At 36.8% G+C, this 18,327-nt stretch overlaps 1 protein-coding gene and 1 pseudogene across 1 annotated transcript; one reads left to right on the top strand and one right to left on the bottom strand.

The window, feature by feature from the left end:
• Positions 1-1,071: 1,071 nt before the first annotated feature.
• On the top strand, positions 1,072-10,063 carry LOC127618169 (homeobox protein prophet of Pit-1-like; annotated as a pseudogene).
• A 310-nt stretch (positions 10,064-10,373) lies between these two features.
• LOC127617730 (multiple coagulation factor deficiency protein 2 homolog) lies at positions 10,374-17,409 on the bottom strand. The gene is made up of 4 exons (XM_052089809.1): positions 17,275-17,409; positions 16,637-16,813; positions 12,644-12,803; positions 10,374-11,619 (listed from the first exon to the last, which is right to left on the bottom strand). Exons 2-4 carry the CDS (start codon positions 16,807-16,809, stop codon positions 11,488-11,490), a joined length of 465 nt encoding a protein of 154 aa, XP_051945769.1. The 5' UTR covers positions 16,810-16,813; positions 17,275-17,409; the 3' UTR covers positions 10,374-11,487.
• Positions 17,410-18,327: the final 918 nt, after the last annotated feature.

Consider the following 18,327-nt stretch of genomic DNA (forward strand, 5'->3'; position numbering starts at 1 on the left):
TACTGCACTATACCATACTGAATCATACCATACCATGCTAAACTATACAATACTTTACTATGCTATACTATGCTATGCTATACTATACTATACTACACTACAATATACTATATTACACCAGACAATACTATACCATATTAAATCATACCATTCCATACCACACCATGCTAAACCATACAATACTGTCCTATGCTATGCTATGCTATACTATACTACACTGCACTACAGTACACTACACTATACTATAGTATACTATATTACACCATACTATACCATATTAAATCATGCCATTCCTTACCATACCATGCTAAACCATACAATACTGTACTATGCTATGCTATAATATACCATGCTAAACTACAATATACTCCACTACACTACACTCCATTACACTATACTATACTATACTATATTACACTATGCCATACCATACAATACTATACCAGTCCACATCATACAATAACATACTGCACCATACCATACTAAACCTTACTATACAATACCATACCATGCAATGCAATGCCATGCCATGCCACACCACAGCATAACATTCCATACATACAATACCATAACATAAAGTTATCTAAATATGCTATGAATCCCAGATCACAAATTGTATAGAACATTTACTTTTTAAAATAAAGTACTGCTAAGCTTATTATGCTTCTCTGTGCAAGTGTGGTAAAGAGACCTTGTCCTCTTGTGTTAATTTCTTTTGTTTACTCTCCCCCTGGTGGTGGAAACAGTCAATTACATTTTTTTATTGTCGATTCCAAGCCATGTTGCACAAAATATCACTTCACGAGCCCCAGATTTATAAGAACATTTTTGTTCATACACAGGACACAGCAGTATTATGTCAACAGTATACAATTAAACTTTATATAATGCTTGTGAATTGATTCACACTAAAAGTTACATGTATATGTATAGGCTTCACCATCACTATAATGGGTGAGGTGAGAGATGTAACCACTCTGTGATGTCACACTGGATAGGTGTGAAAAAGCATAGATCAGTCTGGACTGAGATCAAATTTTAATCCTGCCTGTAGTCTAGAGAGAGGTGACAATGGACCCTGACAAACCTCAGCAACAGTATTCTAAAACTTATTCTGAAGTCACAGTCAGCTCAAGTGCAGATAAGAAAAATTAATTTCTTAGGCCTACAGAAATATTCTAGTCTTATGCCTTTTCCTGTAACAATATTAGAAATGAATTATATATTAAAAAGGATCATTTTCATTATTGGTATTGCATCATTGTTTATTTAGTCCTGAGATGGCATTTGCTTTGCTTTTTAATTTTACATTTAATTTAATTTTATTTGAAAATACAGCTCAAAGCTAACATGATTCTCCTAACCTATTATTTGTTTGTACTTTTATTTTATTTTATTTTAAAATATAGCTCTTAGAACCTACTAAGCTGATTCTAGTAATATCTAGGAAATAAAAGTATTATCAAGGTAATAATTATGATTTGTACTGCTAATATTTATAAATTAAATGTACATTTTATGTATACATTTTAAACATATTTAAATGTGTTTGAATATATATATATATATATATATATATATATATATATATTTCAATAAATAGTTTATTTTCTTGAAAAACTAACAAGAAATTAGTTTTAAGGTTTGCAATAATAGCTAGAAATAATGCATATATAATTTATCTCCATTACAGCTATGAAAAACCTTATATTGCTGGGAAACAACCATCTGTTTATAATTTACAGCCTACTCCAACTGATGCTTCCAAGACAATCACAAATCATTCTACAAGACATTCTACAAAACCTCATCCATGTTAGTCATCTAGATAAAGTTACCTTGGTGAGAAATTTAAATCAGTAGAATTCTGATTATTTGACATCATCAAGTAAAGTTCACAATGCTTAAGAACACATGCATATGATCAACAAATGTAAGACATAATTACAAGTCAGCTGAAAAGGTCAAGAGACATTTCTGTCAACTGGCCTCAAACTCCTATACGGTAATGACCATTATCCGATTTACCGTATAATTTGGAATAAACAGATAATAACTAACAGATGTTTCTTAGACATTTCTATGTCTTGATCAAGATGAGGTGCAACCACTTTTTTGAGATGCGACAGTATAATTTATAATCCATTAGATATTACCCCAACAAAGCCTATTTCAATTTCCTTTCACAAGCTTCCTATCCCTAACCCCTACACTAACATAGCAAATAGACCCTGGTAAGCAAGTCCCATTATTTAACAAATTAGTCAATTTTTTTGCCATCGTTAGCCTAAACTCAGCATAATCCTTAGGGTTCTGGCATGTCTCTCTCTCACGATATTGAGTTTTGGTGGCAAAGCCTGCTGTCTTTTCAGTTCCTAGGCATTGTTTGGAAGCATTAAGGTTTCAAAAGTCCTTCATCTTCCTCTGAACACCATTTTAGAGATGTGTACCTGCAAACCTGACATCTCAGAGGTGTCAATAACTCTCAGTGTAATTGCTTGTAACCAGAGATAAACCTAAATAAAGACTATTTGTGTTTCATTAAGATTTACAAAGAGGGAGAAGTCATGTGATGCCATTCGATGTTCAGACATGTGAATATGCATTTTGCTAGTTTTAACACTATTAATATCATAAACTTGTGAAATTCGATACACTCTGTTCCATTACTGTTCTAGGAAGACAATATGTCAAATAATTCTAAATCCTCAGACTCTGGAGGCATTAAAAGACATTTACATGCTCAAGCTGACACCCCTGACAAGGCTGCGGTTCAGGGAGCCGATTTGGCTGGAGAAGTGAGGGAAATTCTGTGAGAATTGTTGAACATATCAGCAATGCGGACGAAGGTTGATCATACTGTAATACGTCGATCAATCACTGCCATGGAGACAAAATTCACTGAGGTGGTTACAAGAGTGGGGGATGTTGAGAAATAGATAAATGATCAGAGAGGGAATTATCTGCTAAACCGCTAGCAACCAAGGTGGATTTGGAGCATGTCTGGGAGAAGCTGGAGGATATGGAGAATCTTAGTCGGCGGAATAATGTCCGTATTGTTGGAATTCCTGAGGGAGAAGTGGGTCAGAATATGGTGGAATTCCTGGATGGGCTCTCTCCGAGTCTGCTCGACATAACAGGCTGTCAGCTGGAAATCGAGAGAGCTCACAGGGTTCCGGTTCGGAGATCCATGATGAAGACAGTCAATTCTGGCCAAATTTCTGAGATCATCTGATAAAGATCTCTTGTTACGTGAGGCAAGGAGTAAAGGAAGGCTTTCTTAGAAAAACCACAGAATTTTCTTGTTCCCAGAATTTGCGAATTCGATAAGAGAGAAATGTGATCGAATCAAGAAATGCAAGCTCTTACATCAATGCGAGGTCTCTTTTGCACTGATGTTCCCGGCCAAATTGTGAATAGATGCTAAAGATGGCCATAAAATATTCACATGCCCACAGCAAGCATTGTCCTTCATGAAGTCAATTGAGTAAGTTATTTTGTGGTACTCACGTTGCAGCTGAGTGAACCAACTCACTGAACATTCACTTGACTGTTCGAGAAACTGAGTGCCTTTTTTGTTTCTTTTTGTGCTGGTTCCGCCTAACAGCTGGAGTTTGTTTTGTGGAAAAACGCTCCTTCAGGACAGTGTTGTGGATGAATCTGCATCTTTGTGCTTATGTCTCCTATTGGCTGCAGTTTGTTTTATAGATTATCTTTTGTTGTATAATTCTATCTCACTAAATTTGTATAGAAACACCGGACTTGAGCATTCCCGACAGCAAAAGTATCATGTGGGCTCTCATAGGCAAACATGGACTGTTTGAGTTTAGAGGGATGGACGCCAGTTTTATTGTTGCTCTAATGTTGGAATGTGGTCTTTATAATTTGTTTTTGACACACAATCTATTTTTTCTCAAATGTCAAAATGTCAAATGTTAATATGAGTGGACTGTCTCTCTCCAAGTGGAATGTGAATAGGTTGGGGCACCCCTTAAAAAGAAGGAAGGTTATTTCTCTTCTTAAGAGTAAGAAATGTGATATAGGTTTTCTTCAAGAAACACATCTTTCCCCACATGAAGCTGAAACATTTGGGAAGATATGGGATGCACAGGTTTTCTTTAGTGCTGGCTCAAGTAAGAGCAGGGGAGTCATTACACTGATAAGCAAGCATCTACAATTCAAATGTCTAAAACAGATTAAAGATAAATTAGGAAGAGTCATAGTTTTAGCAGAATATCAGGGGAAAAGTCTTATTTTGGCAAATATGTATGCACCTAATGTTGATAATCAAGGCTTTTTTATAGATCTTGAAGGGATGTTGCCATTAGCACCCCTCATGATATAATATTTAGAGGAGACTTTAATCTTTTGATGGACTCGGTCCTAGATCATAGTGAAGCAAAAGTGTGTTAGCCCCTCTTGGTCTTACAGATGACAGGAGACTATTGAACCCATCTGGTAGGGACTATTATTTATTTTCATCAGTCGATAAGATTTACTCTAAAATAGATTTTTTTATATATATATCTAAGTCCCTCATTTCTTCTGTTGTTAATTGCTCAATTGGAAACATTTTAGTCTCAAATCCCACCATGGTGTGTTTAGAGGTATTGCCACATATGGAGAAAAAGAAATCATATAGTTGGCACTTAAATTTATCCCTTTTGCAAAATCCTAAATTCCAGTAAATGCTGAAGGTTGAAATCAGTGTTTATATGGAGACCAACTAGTCCTCAGTATCCTCTGTGGGCGTGGCTTGGGAGGCACTTAAGGCAGTTCTTAGGGGTTGGATCATACAGTATGCCTCATTCACCATAAAATCCAAAGAACTCATGTCCTCAGAGAATTTACCCGATTGAAATACAGATACAATACTATTCAGGGCAAGACTTTGAGTCAGGGGACAATGCAGGAAAACTCTGGCTAGATATAAAAACAGTCTTTTTCTACCATTCCCTCAGTGAAATCTGCTTGTGTTGAAATATTTACCTCAGCCATTGATGTTAATAATGCTTTTAAAGAATTGTCTTGATCTCTATAGTTCCATGTCTTCGTCTGCTGATGAAGATTTTAGAATCTTTGTGGAACCATTAGAACTTACTAAACTGATGACTGAGCAAAACAATTCTCTTTATTCTGATATAAACTTGGAGGAGCTTGGCCATGTAATTAAGGCTTTACCTACATTCAAGGCTCCGGGGACATATGGCTTTGCCGCTGAATGTTTCAGATCTTATGCTACAGAACTTGCTCGACTTTTGCTAGAAGTTTATTCTGAATCATTAAAGAATGGAAAGCTTCCGCCAACCATGACACAAGCACGGATCAGTCTGATTCTTAAAAGGGACAAAGATCCAAGTGAGTGTAAGAGTTACCGTCCAATTTCCCTGATCCAGCTAGACATTAAAATATTGTAAAGAATTTTGGCTAACCAATTAAGTTATGACATCTCTTATACATATTGATCAGGTGGGGTTTATTCGGGCTGTAACTCTTTTGATAACATTAGGCGTTTCATCAATATCATGTGGTCAGTGGCAAATTATCAGATCCCAGTCACTGCCATCTCACTTGATGCCAAAACGGCGTTTGATATGGTAGAATGTGATTATCTTTTTAAGATTTTAGAAATATACAGGTTTGGGAATACTTTTATTGGATGGATCTTACTTTATAGATACCCGGTAGTGGTGGTACAAACAAATGGATTAATTTCAGATTATTTTACTCTGGATCTTTCTATATTATTGTTCTGTCTTGCCCTAGAACCATAAGCAGCCACGATAAGAAAGGAGTAGGATTTTCCAGGGGTGGTGGCGGGAGGTGTGGCGCATAAACATTTGCTTTACGCAGATTATATTTTATTATTCATCTCCGACCCTACTAGATCTATGCCTTGCCTCCACAGAATTATTAATTCCTTTTCTAAGTTTTCAGGATACAGAGTCAATTGGTTTAAATCCAAAGCTTTGGCTCTGACAGCATACTGCCTGAAAATGGCTTTTCATCCGGGTGCCTTCCAGTGGCCCAAACAGGGCATTAAGTATTTGGGCATTTTATTCCCAGCAAATCTGTCTGATTTATTTAGAGTTAATTTTGACCCCTTAATAAAAACGTTTTTGAGCGATGTGGCTGGTGGGCTTCATTACATTTATCTATGATTGGGAAGGTAGATATCCATCATTTGGAATGGTAAACGTCCCAGATTACATTTCAGTAAGTTGCATAGGCCTATTGACAAAGGTGGGCTAGGCCTACCCAAGATTTTGTTTTATTATTATGCATTCGGTCTCAGACATTTGTCTCATTGGTCGCTTCCACCTGAAAGAGCCCCTCCCTGGTTTTGTATTGAACAGGAAGTTCTTGCCCCTATTTCGCCATTGCAAAGCCTTTCTATCAAACTATTCGGAAAAGTTAAGTTGCACCTCGTTATCTCGCATTTGCACTGGGTATGGACAAAAGTGTCCAGAGTGTTTAATTTGGACATTTATTTAAATGCTGCCTCGAGCATATGGCTGAACCCCATATTATGTATTCATAAGTTCCTTTTCTGATGGACAGAGTGGATTGTGAGGGAGGTTATACACTCGGTGACCTATATGAGAGTGGAGTGTTGAGATCCTTTGAAAATTCGGTTCAACATGTTGGAATTCCCAAATCTCAGTTCTTTAGGTATTTACAGCTGCACCACCTGCTTTGTACTATTTTTGGGAGTAGCATACACCCCCCTAAAGTGGCAGATACTCTGGGAGTGGTTATTACTGCTTTTGGAAAAGGTCATGAGGCATCAGTGTATTACTCCCTGATAATTCAGAGTCTGGGGGATGGAGCTTTAACTTCTGTAAAGAGATTATGGGAGAAATATTTAAAATTGGTATTGGAGGAATGAGTGTGGGCTAGGAAAAATTGAAAATCTGCATCTAGAGATGCAAGGGTGCACCTTATGCAATTCAAGATTTTACCTTGAATCAATTGGACACCGTTTAGATTGTATTAGCTTGATCGAAGACACACCCTCCTGCTGGCAATGCCAATCAGAAAATGGAGACACAACCATTTTTTGAGGGCTCTAAGGGAGGGGCAATGGAAAGAGAAGTTTAGTTTTAAATATTTTTTTTATGTTTTTTTGTGCATGTCTAAAATCATGTGTGACCACATGGATGTAGTTTAGGGTCAGAGTGGGGTTAAATGTTGATTCTGTATATATATATATTTTGCTTTGCTTTGTTATCTATATGAATCAATAAAAATGTTAATCGGAAAAAGATTTACAATTACATTTACTTACTCATAAAGAATTACATCATTGAATCACCCCAGTGGATGCAGATGTTCAAAACCACCCAAGGAAAGACTCTGGGACATCTGAGAGCATCAGGGGTGGTTGAGGACGAGCAAGAGCATACTCGTTACCATCCTGACGGATACACCGGACTACCTTCAGCAATGAACAGCTGGAACAGCTCGAGTTAGCATTCAGACAGAACCACTATCCTGATATGTTCTACAGAGAGGAGCCGGCAAGAGCCACCAAACTCAACGAGGCTCGCATACTGGTAACTGATATGTTTCCTGGTACGGTAACATGATATCTAACCTGCAGAACTGGGAGAGATAATGGATAGAGGGTTAAAGGAATAGTTCACTAAAAAATTTAAAGTCTGTCATTGTCACCAAAGTCCCTTTCAAGACAAGTCTGTCCACTCTGCGGCCATCTTGAAAATGCTCTTAGCAATTTTCTATGTAAGCAAGTGGCTTAAAAGTACAGCTCCTGCCTAGTTAAATGGGGAAAGACCAAAATCTCCAAAAACGGTTGGACAAGATTACAACCAAATACTATAATTAAAATCAGCAGAAAATCTGACAACAGTGGTATCATAAATGTAGCCTCTTTAGCTCAGATCAAGGAAAAAAATTATATTTTTCAGGCTGGCCCATGGTACATGCGTTCTCATGTTGACTGACAGGCGATGTCTGTACCTGAAAGGTGATTGGCTCTTTTACCTGTAAGTCGGGGTATCCATATCAACACCAGCCGTATTGGGTGTTCCAATTTCTCCCATTTATTTTAAGACCAGTGATCCTTCTCGAGCTAAACAGTCTATGTTATTTACTCACCTTTATGTCACCATACAGGTTTGGAACGACACAAGGGTCTGTAAATAATTACAGAATTTTAATTATAGGTGAACCATACCGTTAGGATATGATATTACAGCTACAAGGAATAACAATTTATTTTTGTGCTCTAACTTTAAGGGTAAAGATCAACAGGGGGTTTCTGGAAGCAAAAGTCCCATTCATTTTCTCAATAGGCAAATTCTTTTTTTAACGATATCTTATACACTTTTAAAGACCGGCCTGCCATGAGCTGCAAGGTTGTATATTTTCTTTTGAAGCCATCATGCCACACTATTTATTCTTGTTTTTTTTTTACAAAGATAATTTATGATAGCATAATTTCTGGTAAAGACCTACACTGATCCTGAGGGGGAAAATCCACCAATCAGAGAATCACATCAAACAAAGAGCATCGAAAGAGCTCTGCAGCGACCACCCACTTCCATGCACTGTCAATGAAGCAATACTTCTGGAACCAAGGTGGCCGAGAAAGGGGGCGTGCAATGTTGCACTCTATTGTGGAACTCCACTGATATAAACTAGAAAACTGCAATGTACATGTGAGGGATTCACTGATATGGATTCCTACCCAAGCCGAAAGGAGGTCCAAACAGGTCCATGATAGTTAAAGGCTTCGTCAGATCAGTCGTGCTGATTACTTGCCTGTTTTTCATTCCCTGCAGGTATGGTTCCAGAAACTCTGTGCCAAGCAGCGGAAACAGGATAAAATCACCCAGAAAGTGCTTCCAGTGGGCATGATGCCAGGGCGCAGACCTCTCTTTGGCAGCATATGTGTGTCTTCCTCTGCTATGGGGCTGCAGTACCAATGCCCTCATTCCCTGCCACGATTCTCTTCAGTGGTTCCTTTTGGAGGCTATCCAATCCATCTGCCCTCCAGTATACATTTCTCTTGTGGCACCGCTCCATCACAGGCCACTAGACAGCCTGATGACTGGTACAATCAACTGTGCAACATTGGCCCATCCTCCAGTCTGCTGTTAGTTAGTGATGGGAGATCCGTATGGTTTTTGTTTAGCACTTTTGTGTCTGGCACAGAAGTTTGAATTACACATGAGGGTATGTACATAATTACATAATTTTCATTTTTAGGTGAACCGTTCCTTTAAGATATGAAATTACTGCTACTGGTACAAAATTTGTATTTTTGTGCTCTAACTTTTTAGGGTTAGGATTATAGAGCGCAACAGCGAGTTTCCAGAAGCAAAAGTCCCATTCTTTTTTGACGATAACTAGCTCTTTTGCTCTTTTTGTTCTGCAAATGATATACATTATAGTAGGGATCCAAAAGTCAGAGAGAAAAAGTGAAAATGTTTTTTTGAAGCTCAAAAAGCACATAAAGGCAGTATAAAAATAATCCATAATCCATGTCTTCAGAAGTGACATGATAGGTGCGGGTGAGAACCAGATCAATATTTAAGTCCTTTATTTACTATGAATAGACCTCCCTGCCCAGTAGGTGGCGATTATGCATGAAAAATGTGAATCACCCTAAAAGACATGGATTTAACCACTGGAGTCTTATGGATTACTTTTATGCTGCCTTTATGTGCTTTTTGGAGCTTTACTTTCATTGGACCTACCAAACTGAGATATTCTTCTAAAAACCTTCGTTTGTGTTCTGCAGAAGAAAGTCATACACATCTGGGATGGCATGAGGATGGAAGCAAGGAATCTGACCTCTTGCACAATGATTTGTTTAGTGATCTAAAAATAAAGTGAAAATCTTAAATATTTCTGAATATTCCGGGTTCAAATCAAGTTAAGCTCAATCAACAGAATTTGTGGCATTATGTTGATTATCACAGAAAATATTTTCAACATCCCTCTTTTAGTAATAAATCGCGATTACCATAAAACACTTACAATGAAAGTGATTGAGGGCAATAAACATTAAAATACAGACTATTTTAAAAGTATAGCACAACGCATAAACATTATACATGTTTACATGACTCTAGTGTGATAAAATAACTGTTTCATTTTGTATAATGTTCCCTTGCCCCCTTCACTTTCATTTGCCTTTACTATAAACTAGATTTGTAATCTATTTTGTTTTTTAAATAAATGAGAGACAAGTTGAAAATACTTTTAGTGATAATCAATTGTATCCCACAAATACTGTGGATAACTTCAATTTCTGGTATTGAACCCAGGAATAATCCTTTGAATATCTTCCTTTTTGTAAAGAAGCTACAATGAAGATTAAAAGGTTTATCAATGACAAAGCAAGATTGACATTTTCTGTTTTTATTATAGCTGCAAACACAGAACATGTTTTCTCAATTATTGCCATGTCTACCTACACAAAATAATGATTCATTTAAATTATTTTTCAAAACATTAACCATTTTGTAGTGGCTTATTATGAAATACTCTAGATTCAATTCACACTGAACATGTTGTTGACATGTTTAAATAAGGGCTTTAAGGAACATAAACATGAAAAACAAATGATAGCAGAACAAATCAAATGTACAATGGAGTATATGTGCGGTTTTAATAACATTTCTATTCAGTCATCAGTATTTTTTCCAGATTTGGTAAAAATAAATGTACTGTGCTGTATGTCAAACACCATTCTTGCTGCCATTTTATGAATAGTTTTTCCAATAACATTGGTGTAAAATATGGCATTTACATTCGGCCTCTCCTAAGGGGGTAAACTCCTGTAACCAGCTGCAAATCAGTTTCTCAACCTGAGCTTTTCCTTGCGTAAGAATTTCCAAACACCCACTCAAATAAATTTCCAATGTGTGCAATGCTCTACTCCGGTATCTGTTTCAAAGTCAACCAAAGTAACATCAGCAACAAAAGATTTCAATCATGCCTTACAGTTCCAAACAGGCACATTGCATAGTGATTGGTAAAATCAGTTAGGCAGATGTTAGGAGCTCACAAAACTGTCAGATCATTTTGAATAGAATTTACTAATGCCCTTTTCATTTAAGGCAGAAAGCGCATGTGTTTGCCTTCATCAGTAGAGCAGCAATTATGTCCCATTTAGCTTCATTTAACAAAAAGCTTTGCATGAGAGTGTCACTGCAAATAATGTATTATTTATTTACCAGAACATCTGATTGTTGACAGTGTATAAATTGGCAGTTTATGTATCAAGGGTCCATTCTGACAAGAGATGTACAGCTGTGAGTGCAACATTGATAAAAAAAACACTCTCATGTCTCTACATGACCCTGACACTTTCATTTTATTAGTTTAAACTGGTTACACTAGAGTATGAATAAACTGTGACTATCAAACTGCATACACATGAAGGAATGTGCCATTTATTTGTACATCAGAGGTAAACTGCATTCACAGTAAGGCGGTGGCTGTTCCCGTCTTCTTTTACTCCAGAGACCTTGCAAACTCTGCATAGTCAATGTAGCCATCGTTGTTTTTATCGTCATCTCGGAGGACATCATCAATGAGGTTAATGAGATCATCTTCCCTCATTGGCCGGCTACCATCTCCCCCTTCCTAGGAACCAAGACCAGATGACAACATGTATTATTTTTGAATTAGAGAAATACAAAAAATAATACAGATAATCGTGAAATGGTTAAATATGAGAATCAAAACAACACGCCAAATGACAGAGGACTATAAAATCCCCAATTATGCAATTTTTTTAGCCACTTTTCATTATCTCTTCATATGTGCTGTACAGATAGCATGAGAGCTATTACAGTGCAAATGTGGAGTGAGGAATGGTAGTTCTTGGTAGCTGCATAATAATTCCAGATAACTGACATACCGTGTCCCCAAAAAGTATTTTGAAAACTTAAAGGGATAGTTCACCCAAAAATGAAAATTCTCTCATCATTTACTCTTTTTAGAAGAATGTTTCAGCTCTGTAAGTCCATACAATGCATGTCATCTGGATCCAAAACTTGGAAGCTCTAAAAACCATACAAAGGCCTCTTAAAAGTAATCCATAAGACTCCAGTGGTTTAATCCACAAGACTCCAGTGGTTTAATCCACGTCTTCTGAAGCAATTTAATCATTTAGTGGGTACATCTTTGTCTGATCTCACCTAAAACCAATTGGGTAGCTTCAGAATACATGGATTTAATCACTGGATTTGTCTGGATTACTTTTCTGCTGCCTTTATGTGCTTTTTGGAGCTACAAAGTTCTGATCCCCACTCACTTGCATTGTATGGACCAGATATATTCTTAGTTTGTGTTGTGCAGAAAAAAAGAATGTCATACACATCTGGAATGGCATGAGGGTGAGTAAATGAGAGAATTTTAATTTTTGGGTGAACTAGTCACACTTCTATGTCAAAGATCTCTCATGGCATTAGGCACAAATATGAAATCAAGTAGCATTTATTTTAAAGAAGGATAAAGCAAGCATAAGTAAATAAGTATGTTAACTTTTAAATGATAGAAGATTTTAAGTGTAGCTTAAGTGTCCAAATACTTTCTTGGGACCACTGTATACAGCATAAATTCAAGCAGAAAGATGTTATTGAATCAAGGGCTGAAGAACACACACCTCCCTGTGCACATGAGTAATGGCAGTGGCAAGCTCAAGTCCATCCAGCAGATTGTTGCCATCATAGTCATGCATCTTGAAGTAGTGAAGCTGCAGCTCTTGAGGTGTCATGTCCGACTCTGGCTTTTCAATCACCCCTTCTAAGTGCTCCATTATGTGGCTAAAACAGGACATAAAAAAAGTTCCAATATGTGATAGGCTTACAACATTTTTGAGAAAAGCAGATCTGGCTGATATATTAGTCTAAGCAGAGTTTAGAAACAGTTGCCGCCAATGGCGCGTACGATCAACTTAAGCTTGCGATGCTTTTGGGAAACACTGCAGAGGTTGATTAATCTGCCAAATAATTTGCAATTTTTAGATTAAATCGCATGATTTGTAATTTTGCATAATGTCAGTCCTAAAAACTGTCAAGGTAAAATACATTTTCATTGAAACTTAGAATTCAGATTCTGTGTCTGTCTCCTCTGCTATCATTAAATTACATGATGATATTATATCAACATTATATCTAAAGACAGGGTGACCAATGGTCGGCCTATGCCACTAGATAAAGAGCAACAATAATTGGAAGTTGGACGAAGACATATTTAATCTAATATTTAAACCTTAGAACCTTTGCATTCACGGTATGTTCTTTATTAAAGACAGATAAAGATCTTGAGGAAGTTGACACATAATGGGTCCATGGACTTTTATTTTAATCAACATCAAAATTGACATGTATAACAGAGAAAAGTATATATCCTAGGTCCTGTAACTTGTCACCATCTCCTTTAAGTTTTTTCATGAAACCTGTCAAGAAAATATCCTGGTCTTATTTTAATCCAAAATTATGAGAAACAAAAGAATACTTTGCCAATAGAAAATGAAGCCTATTTTTAGGGTTCTTATTTTAAGATTATTTTCAATCTTTATATTAAGATTTTTGACGTTGTAACATTATTTTTTACATCATGACAGTTACACACAATAACTGTCTCATTACCGCAAGGTCAAAAAATATATTTTTTTAAAACTAAAATACTAAAGTATTTCTACATCATAGAATATTTAAGGAGTACATTCTTGGTGCTAATTACAATTTTTAATGAAATAAAAAACATTACACAACAGCATCTATTTAACTGTAGTAGACTAAAAATGTCTGTCAATGAAACAATAGGAATAGTTAAAGTTCTGGAAGTGGTACAGGGGTGCATCAAATGTGATTACATATATACACACACACACACACTTTTATGCAAACGTTTGGGCACCCCTGATTATTATCATAATTTCAGTTTATAATCTGCTGGGTTTTAGAAGCAGCAACTTCATTTGGATATAATTTATACCTTATGGAAACAGTAACATTTCAGTTCTGAAATAACATTTATTGAATCAACAGAAACAATGCAATGCGAGTCATAACAAAAACAGAAAGGTGCAAAAATGTGGGTACCTCAATGGAATTATCACATCAATATTCAGTAGAGCATCCTTTTGCTGAAATAACAGCCTGTAGTCGCTTCTTATAGCCACTGATAAGTCTGCAGATATGCAGATATTTTGGACCATTCTTCCTTGTCTGTGCATGAATTCCTTGGTAGATTTGGATCAATGTTTGGATCATTATCCTGCTGAAACAACCAACCCCGGCATAACTACAACATCTTGACTGATGCTTGAACATTGTTCTTAAGAATCTGCTGATACTGGGTCGAATCCATGCGACCCTCAACTTTGACAAGGGTTCCATTACCTGTGCTTGCCACACAGCCACATAGCATGATGGACCTTCCACCAAATTTGTCAGTAGGGAGCAGGTTCTTCTCCTGGAATGTTGTGTTCTTTTTTTCTCCATACAAAGCACTTCTGATTGTGTCCAAAGCACATTATTCATAAATAATTCTGGCTTGTCCAGATGAGCCTTTGCATACCTCAAACAACTCTGCTTGTTGGCAGTACGTAGAAAAGGCTTTTTCCGCATTACCCTTCCTTTGAGCTGTTCCTTGTGCAAAGTGTGCTGGACTGTGGAACGATGTACAATGACACTGTCAGCAGCAAGATGTTCTTGGAGCTCTTTGGAGGTGGTCTGTGACCATTCTAACCATTCTTTGCCTTTCAGATATTTTTCTCGGCCTACCACATCTTTCCTTCACAAGGATTGTTCCTGTGGCCCTCCATTTTCTAACTATATTTCTGACTGTGGAGAAAGAGACCTTAAACATTTGTGATAACTTTTTGTATCCTTCCAATTCATATTGATGAATTATCCTAGTTTTTAAGTCATTAGGGAGTTCTTTTAAGGTTCCCCTGTTGCTACTTTCCCATAGAGAATCAAGAGAAGCGCAACTAGAAATGAGCTATCATGAGGTTGCACCTGTTTTTTCAGTCTAATGTTCATTGAGCCAATCAAATCAATTATGAGTTCCAGTCAATCAGCATTAAGTGACTACAGGTATTCAAATAAACACAGTTGAAAGGGTGGCCAAACCTTTGCACAGCCTATTTTTCACATTTGATTTTATTTCATACAATTCGATGTTCAGTTACAGAAATACTCAAACCAGCCCTTCTGGCACCAAAAACATCCAGTGAGTGGCAGTTCTGTGGACAGAAATGTCTTGTTCATGAGAGAGGTCAACAGAGAATGGCCAGACTGATTGGAACTGACAAAATCTCCAGTAACTCAGATAACCACTCTGTACAATTGTGGTGAGAAATATATCATCTCTGAATGCTATTCTGAGAATGCTAGGCTGATCGGCTGTGTGTATATATATATAAAAATATAATTAATTTATCTTATTGATTTGGGGTTAAATATGACCAGGAAATTAAAATATCACAGGAAGTGAGAATCATCCAGTTCATTTTAAATGGTCCTGCGGTGTTACACATTTTTGCAATTAAAAATACACCAATACTCTCAATTAATGAGGTCATAAAGGCTGCATGCATAATAGTTATAAAGAACTAGAAAATGTTGTTAAATATAGTTTTAGATGGAGTTTATGGGGTAAGCACTTGATTCTTTGGTTTAATTCACAGCTTTATTTTGACACTGGATATCGACAGAGGCTTAAAGGGATAGTTTATCCAAAAATGAAAATTTTCAAATTATTTACTCACCCTCATGATATCCCAGGTGTGTATGACTTTCTTTCTTCACCAGAACACATTTGAAGAAAAATATATCTTAGCTCAGTAGGTCCTTAAAATGCAACTGAATGGAGATTTCTCTTTCGAAGCTCCAAAAATCACAGACAGTCAGCATAAACATCATCAATACGACTCCAGCGGTTAATTTAATGTCTTCTAAAGCGAAACGATCACTTTTGGTGCAATAAATATACATTTTGTAAGTACTTTTTTAAACTCTCTAAATCATGCTTCCGGTGAGCAGCGGTACACGTGTGTGACATAATCACATTGGCATTTGAAACATGTGAGTACTGACGCACATTCATCACAGACGGAAGAGCAGCGCCGTTTAAAGTGAGATTGAGGGTTGATGTACAGTAGTTTGATTGGTGTTGGTTTAGATCTGAATTTATCGGTTTATTTTCTCACAATGTTGCATTTGTGCTTATCCTGGATGTCTCAAACGAGTGGAGAACATGAGATTACTTTGGTATCATGGCAACGCGATGGACCACACCCTCTTAACGAAGCGGGTTTCCCGAAGCGTTGGATTATAGTTAAATACTTACATATGAATCTCTTTTGAACCAAAAGCAATTGTGTCACTTCAGAAGACATTAATTTAACCGCTGGAGTCGTATCGTACCAAAGTTTATGCTGACTGTCTATGATTTTTGGAGCTTCAAAGGAGAAATCTCCATTCACTTGCATTTTAAGGACCTACTGAGCAGAGACATTTTTCTTTAAATGTGTTCTGCTGAAGAAAGTCATACAAACCTGGGATCTCATGAGGGTGAGTAAATAATGGGAGAATCTTCATTTTTGGGTGAACTATCCCTTTAAAGGAAAGCAAAAGCTACTCACTCTTTATCCTGAACCATGTTTCTGTCCAGTCGGGTGATTGGTGGATGCACTTGATCTGAACCGGCAGGTTCTCCATGCTGTCCTCCATGGGACCATACAGACAGCATGCAGCTGGACCAAAGCAGGAACCAGACCCGTAATCTGAGCTGTCCAGAACTTCCTTTAAATCTCATTACACTGAAATCATACGATTAATAAATGAACAGCCCCCATTCGTCATCACTGCAGCTAGTTGCTTTCGTAACATCGGGGGCATTCTTTACCACTGAGTGACATTTTAACAAGTTAAGTAAACACACACTTTCAGAATCGTAATAACAGGTTACACGCTACATGTATACTGAAAAGCAGCACTATTTCTATCAAATCTAGCGTTTTTGATTCCTGTTTACATGTGAATGACATCTGGATGAACTTCGGAGAAAAAAGTCAGTTGTCAGAAGAGATCGTGGAGATCACTAACTTAAACATTAGCATAGATCATGAAATATAATTAATGCTGAAAACTTAAAAACGGATGTGAATTTTCAAACATAACTGAAGACATCCAAACAACACCAGCAGCTTATAACGCTTTCTGTCGCTCTCACGACACTCTTTACAACACTATAACAACATCAAACTGCAAACGTACTCACCTGCTATATAAACCGCTTTATGGTAAATATTCGTACTATTTGTACAGACACAGTTGTGTAGTACTTAACTTCTCCTGCTGATGTTTATTCAGCGCCGCTTTCTGTCCGCTTTTGCTTGCCGTAGCTACCTTTCACCTCATGGACACGACAGCTAAACTCTGATTGGACAAGATGGGTTTTAAGGCGTATTTATATTATCTTTATTTTATGTTATTGTTTTATATATATTTGTATTTCACTCTAAAGTTCCAGGGGTACACAAAATATGTAATCAAATTTATTGTTGTAAAATTTCGTTAAAACATTTTCCACAATCTCACTAGTTTATATATTTTGTCCAATAACACTGTCAAATAGTGTGCATGCATCACAAGAGACATTTATATTTATTACTGAACGATTTGTTTAAATTAACATGGTTTTAAACATTTAATTAATTATATCATGGGTTTGTATAGTTTAATGAAGTTTAGTTTTAATATCATTATACATTATATATAGAGCAATATAAAGCCCTCCTCGCCAATGAATCCTCAGCAGAACCTCATCCTCTGAACACACTCGCTCTTCAACTCGTCCATCAGACTATACTCCCTATTGACCACAGCTACAGCCCCAAAATTATTATTAAAGAAATCCACACAAATCTAAAAGACACTCATGATAAATCATTAAAAGCACATTTTGACCTCCAGAATAAACTCCAATGTTACTCGACCCTCAATAGAACCACTAAATTGGCCAGTTATCTATTTATTAAACATTTTAAAGAAAGACAAATCCTCTCCAAATACAGATTAAGTGACCATGACCTAGAGATAGAGAGAGGAAGACGTAGACAAACATGGACAGAGAGAGAGCAGAGGATCTGTAGACACTGTGATCTACAGTACATAGAGGATGAGGAACACTTTCTGCTCTTTTGCTCGAAATATAGCAATATAAGAGAAACGTTTCTGCCCAAATTTGAAGCCTTGATCCCATCATTCTATGAACTGAGTGACACTGAAAAAATGTCCTTCTTACTCGGAGAAGATGATAATACAGCTGCAC

Source organism: Xyrauchen texanus, chromosome 24 (assembly GCF_025860055.1).
Source record: "Xyrauchen texanus isolate HMW12.3.18 chromosome 24, RBS_HiC_50CHRs, whole genome shotgun sequence".
NCBI lineage: Eukaryota > Metazoa > Chordata > Actinopteri > Cypriniformes > Catostomidae > Xyrauchen > Xyrauchen texanus.

Bases quoted from the DNA above. Each gene is read 5' to 3' on its own strand.
- LOC127617730 (XM_052089809.1), bottom strand. From the start codon at position 16,809: ATGAGATTTAAAGGAAGTTCTGGACAGCTCAGATTACGGGTCTGGTTC. The intron at 12,804-16,636 runs GTGAGTAGCTTT...GTCCTGTTTTAG, and splicing joins AACATGGTTCAGGATAAAGA to CCACATAATGGAGCACTTAG. The intron at 11,620-12,643 runs GTGTGTGTTCTT...CTTGGTTCCTAG, and splicing joins TTACTCATGTGCACAGGGAG to GAAGGGGGAGATGGTAGCCG.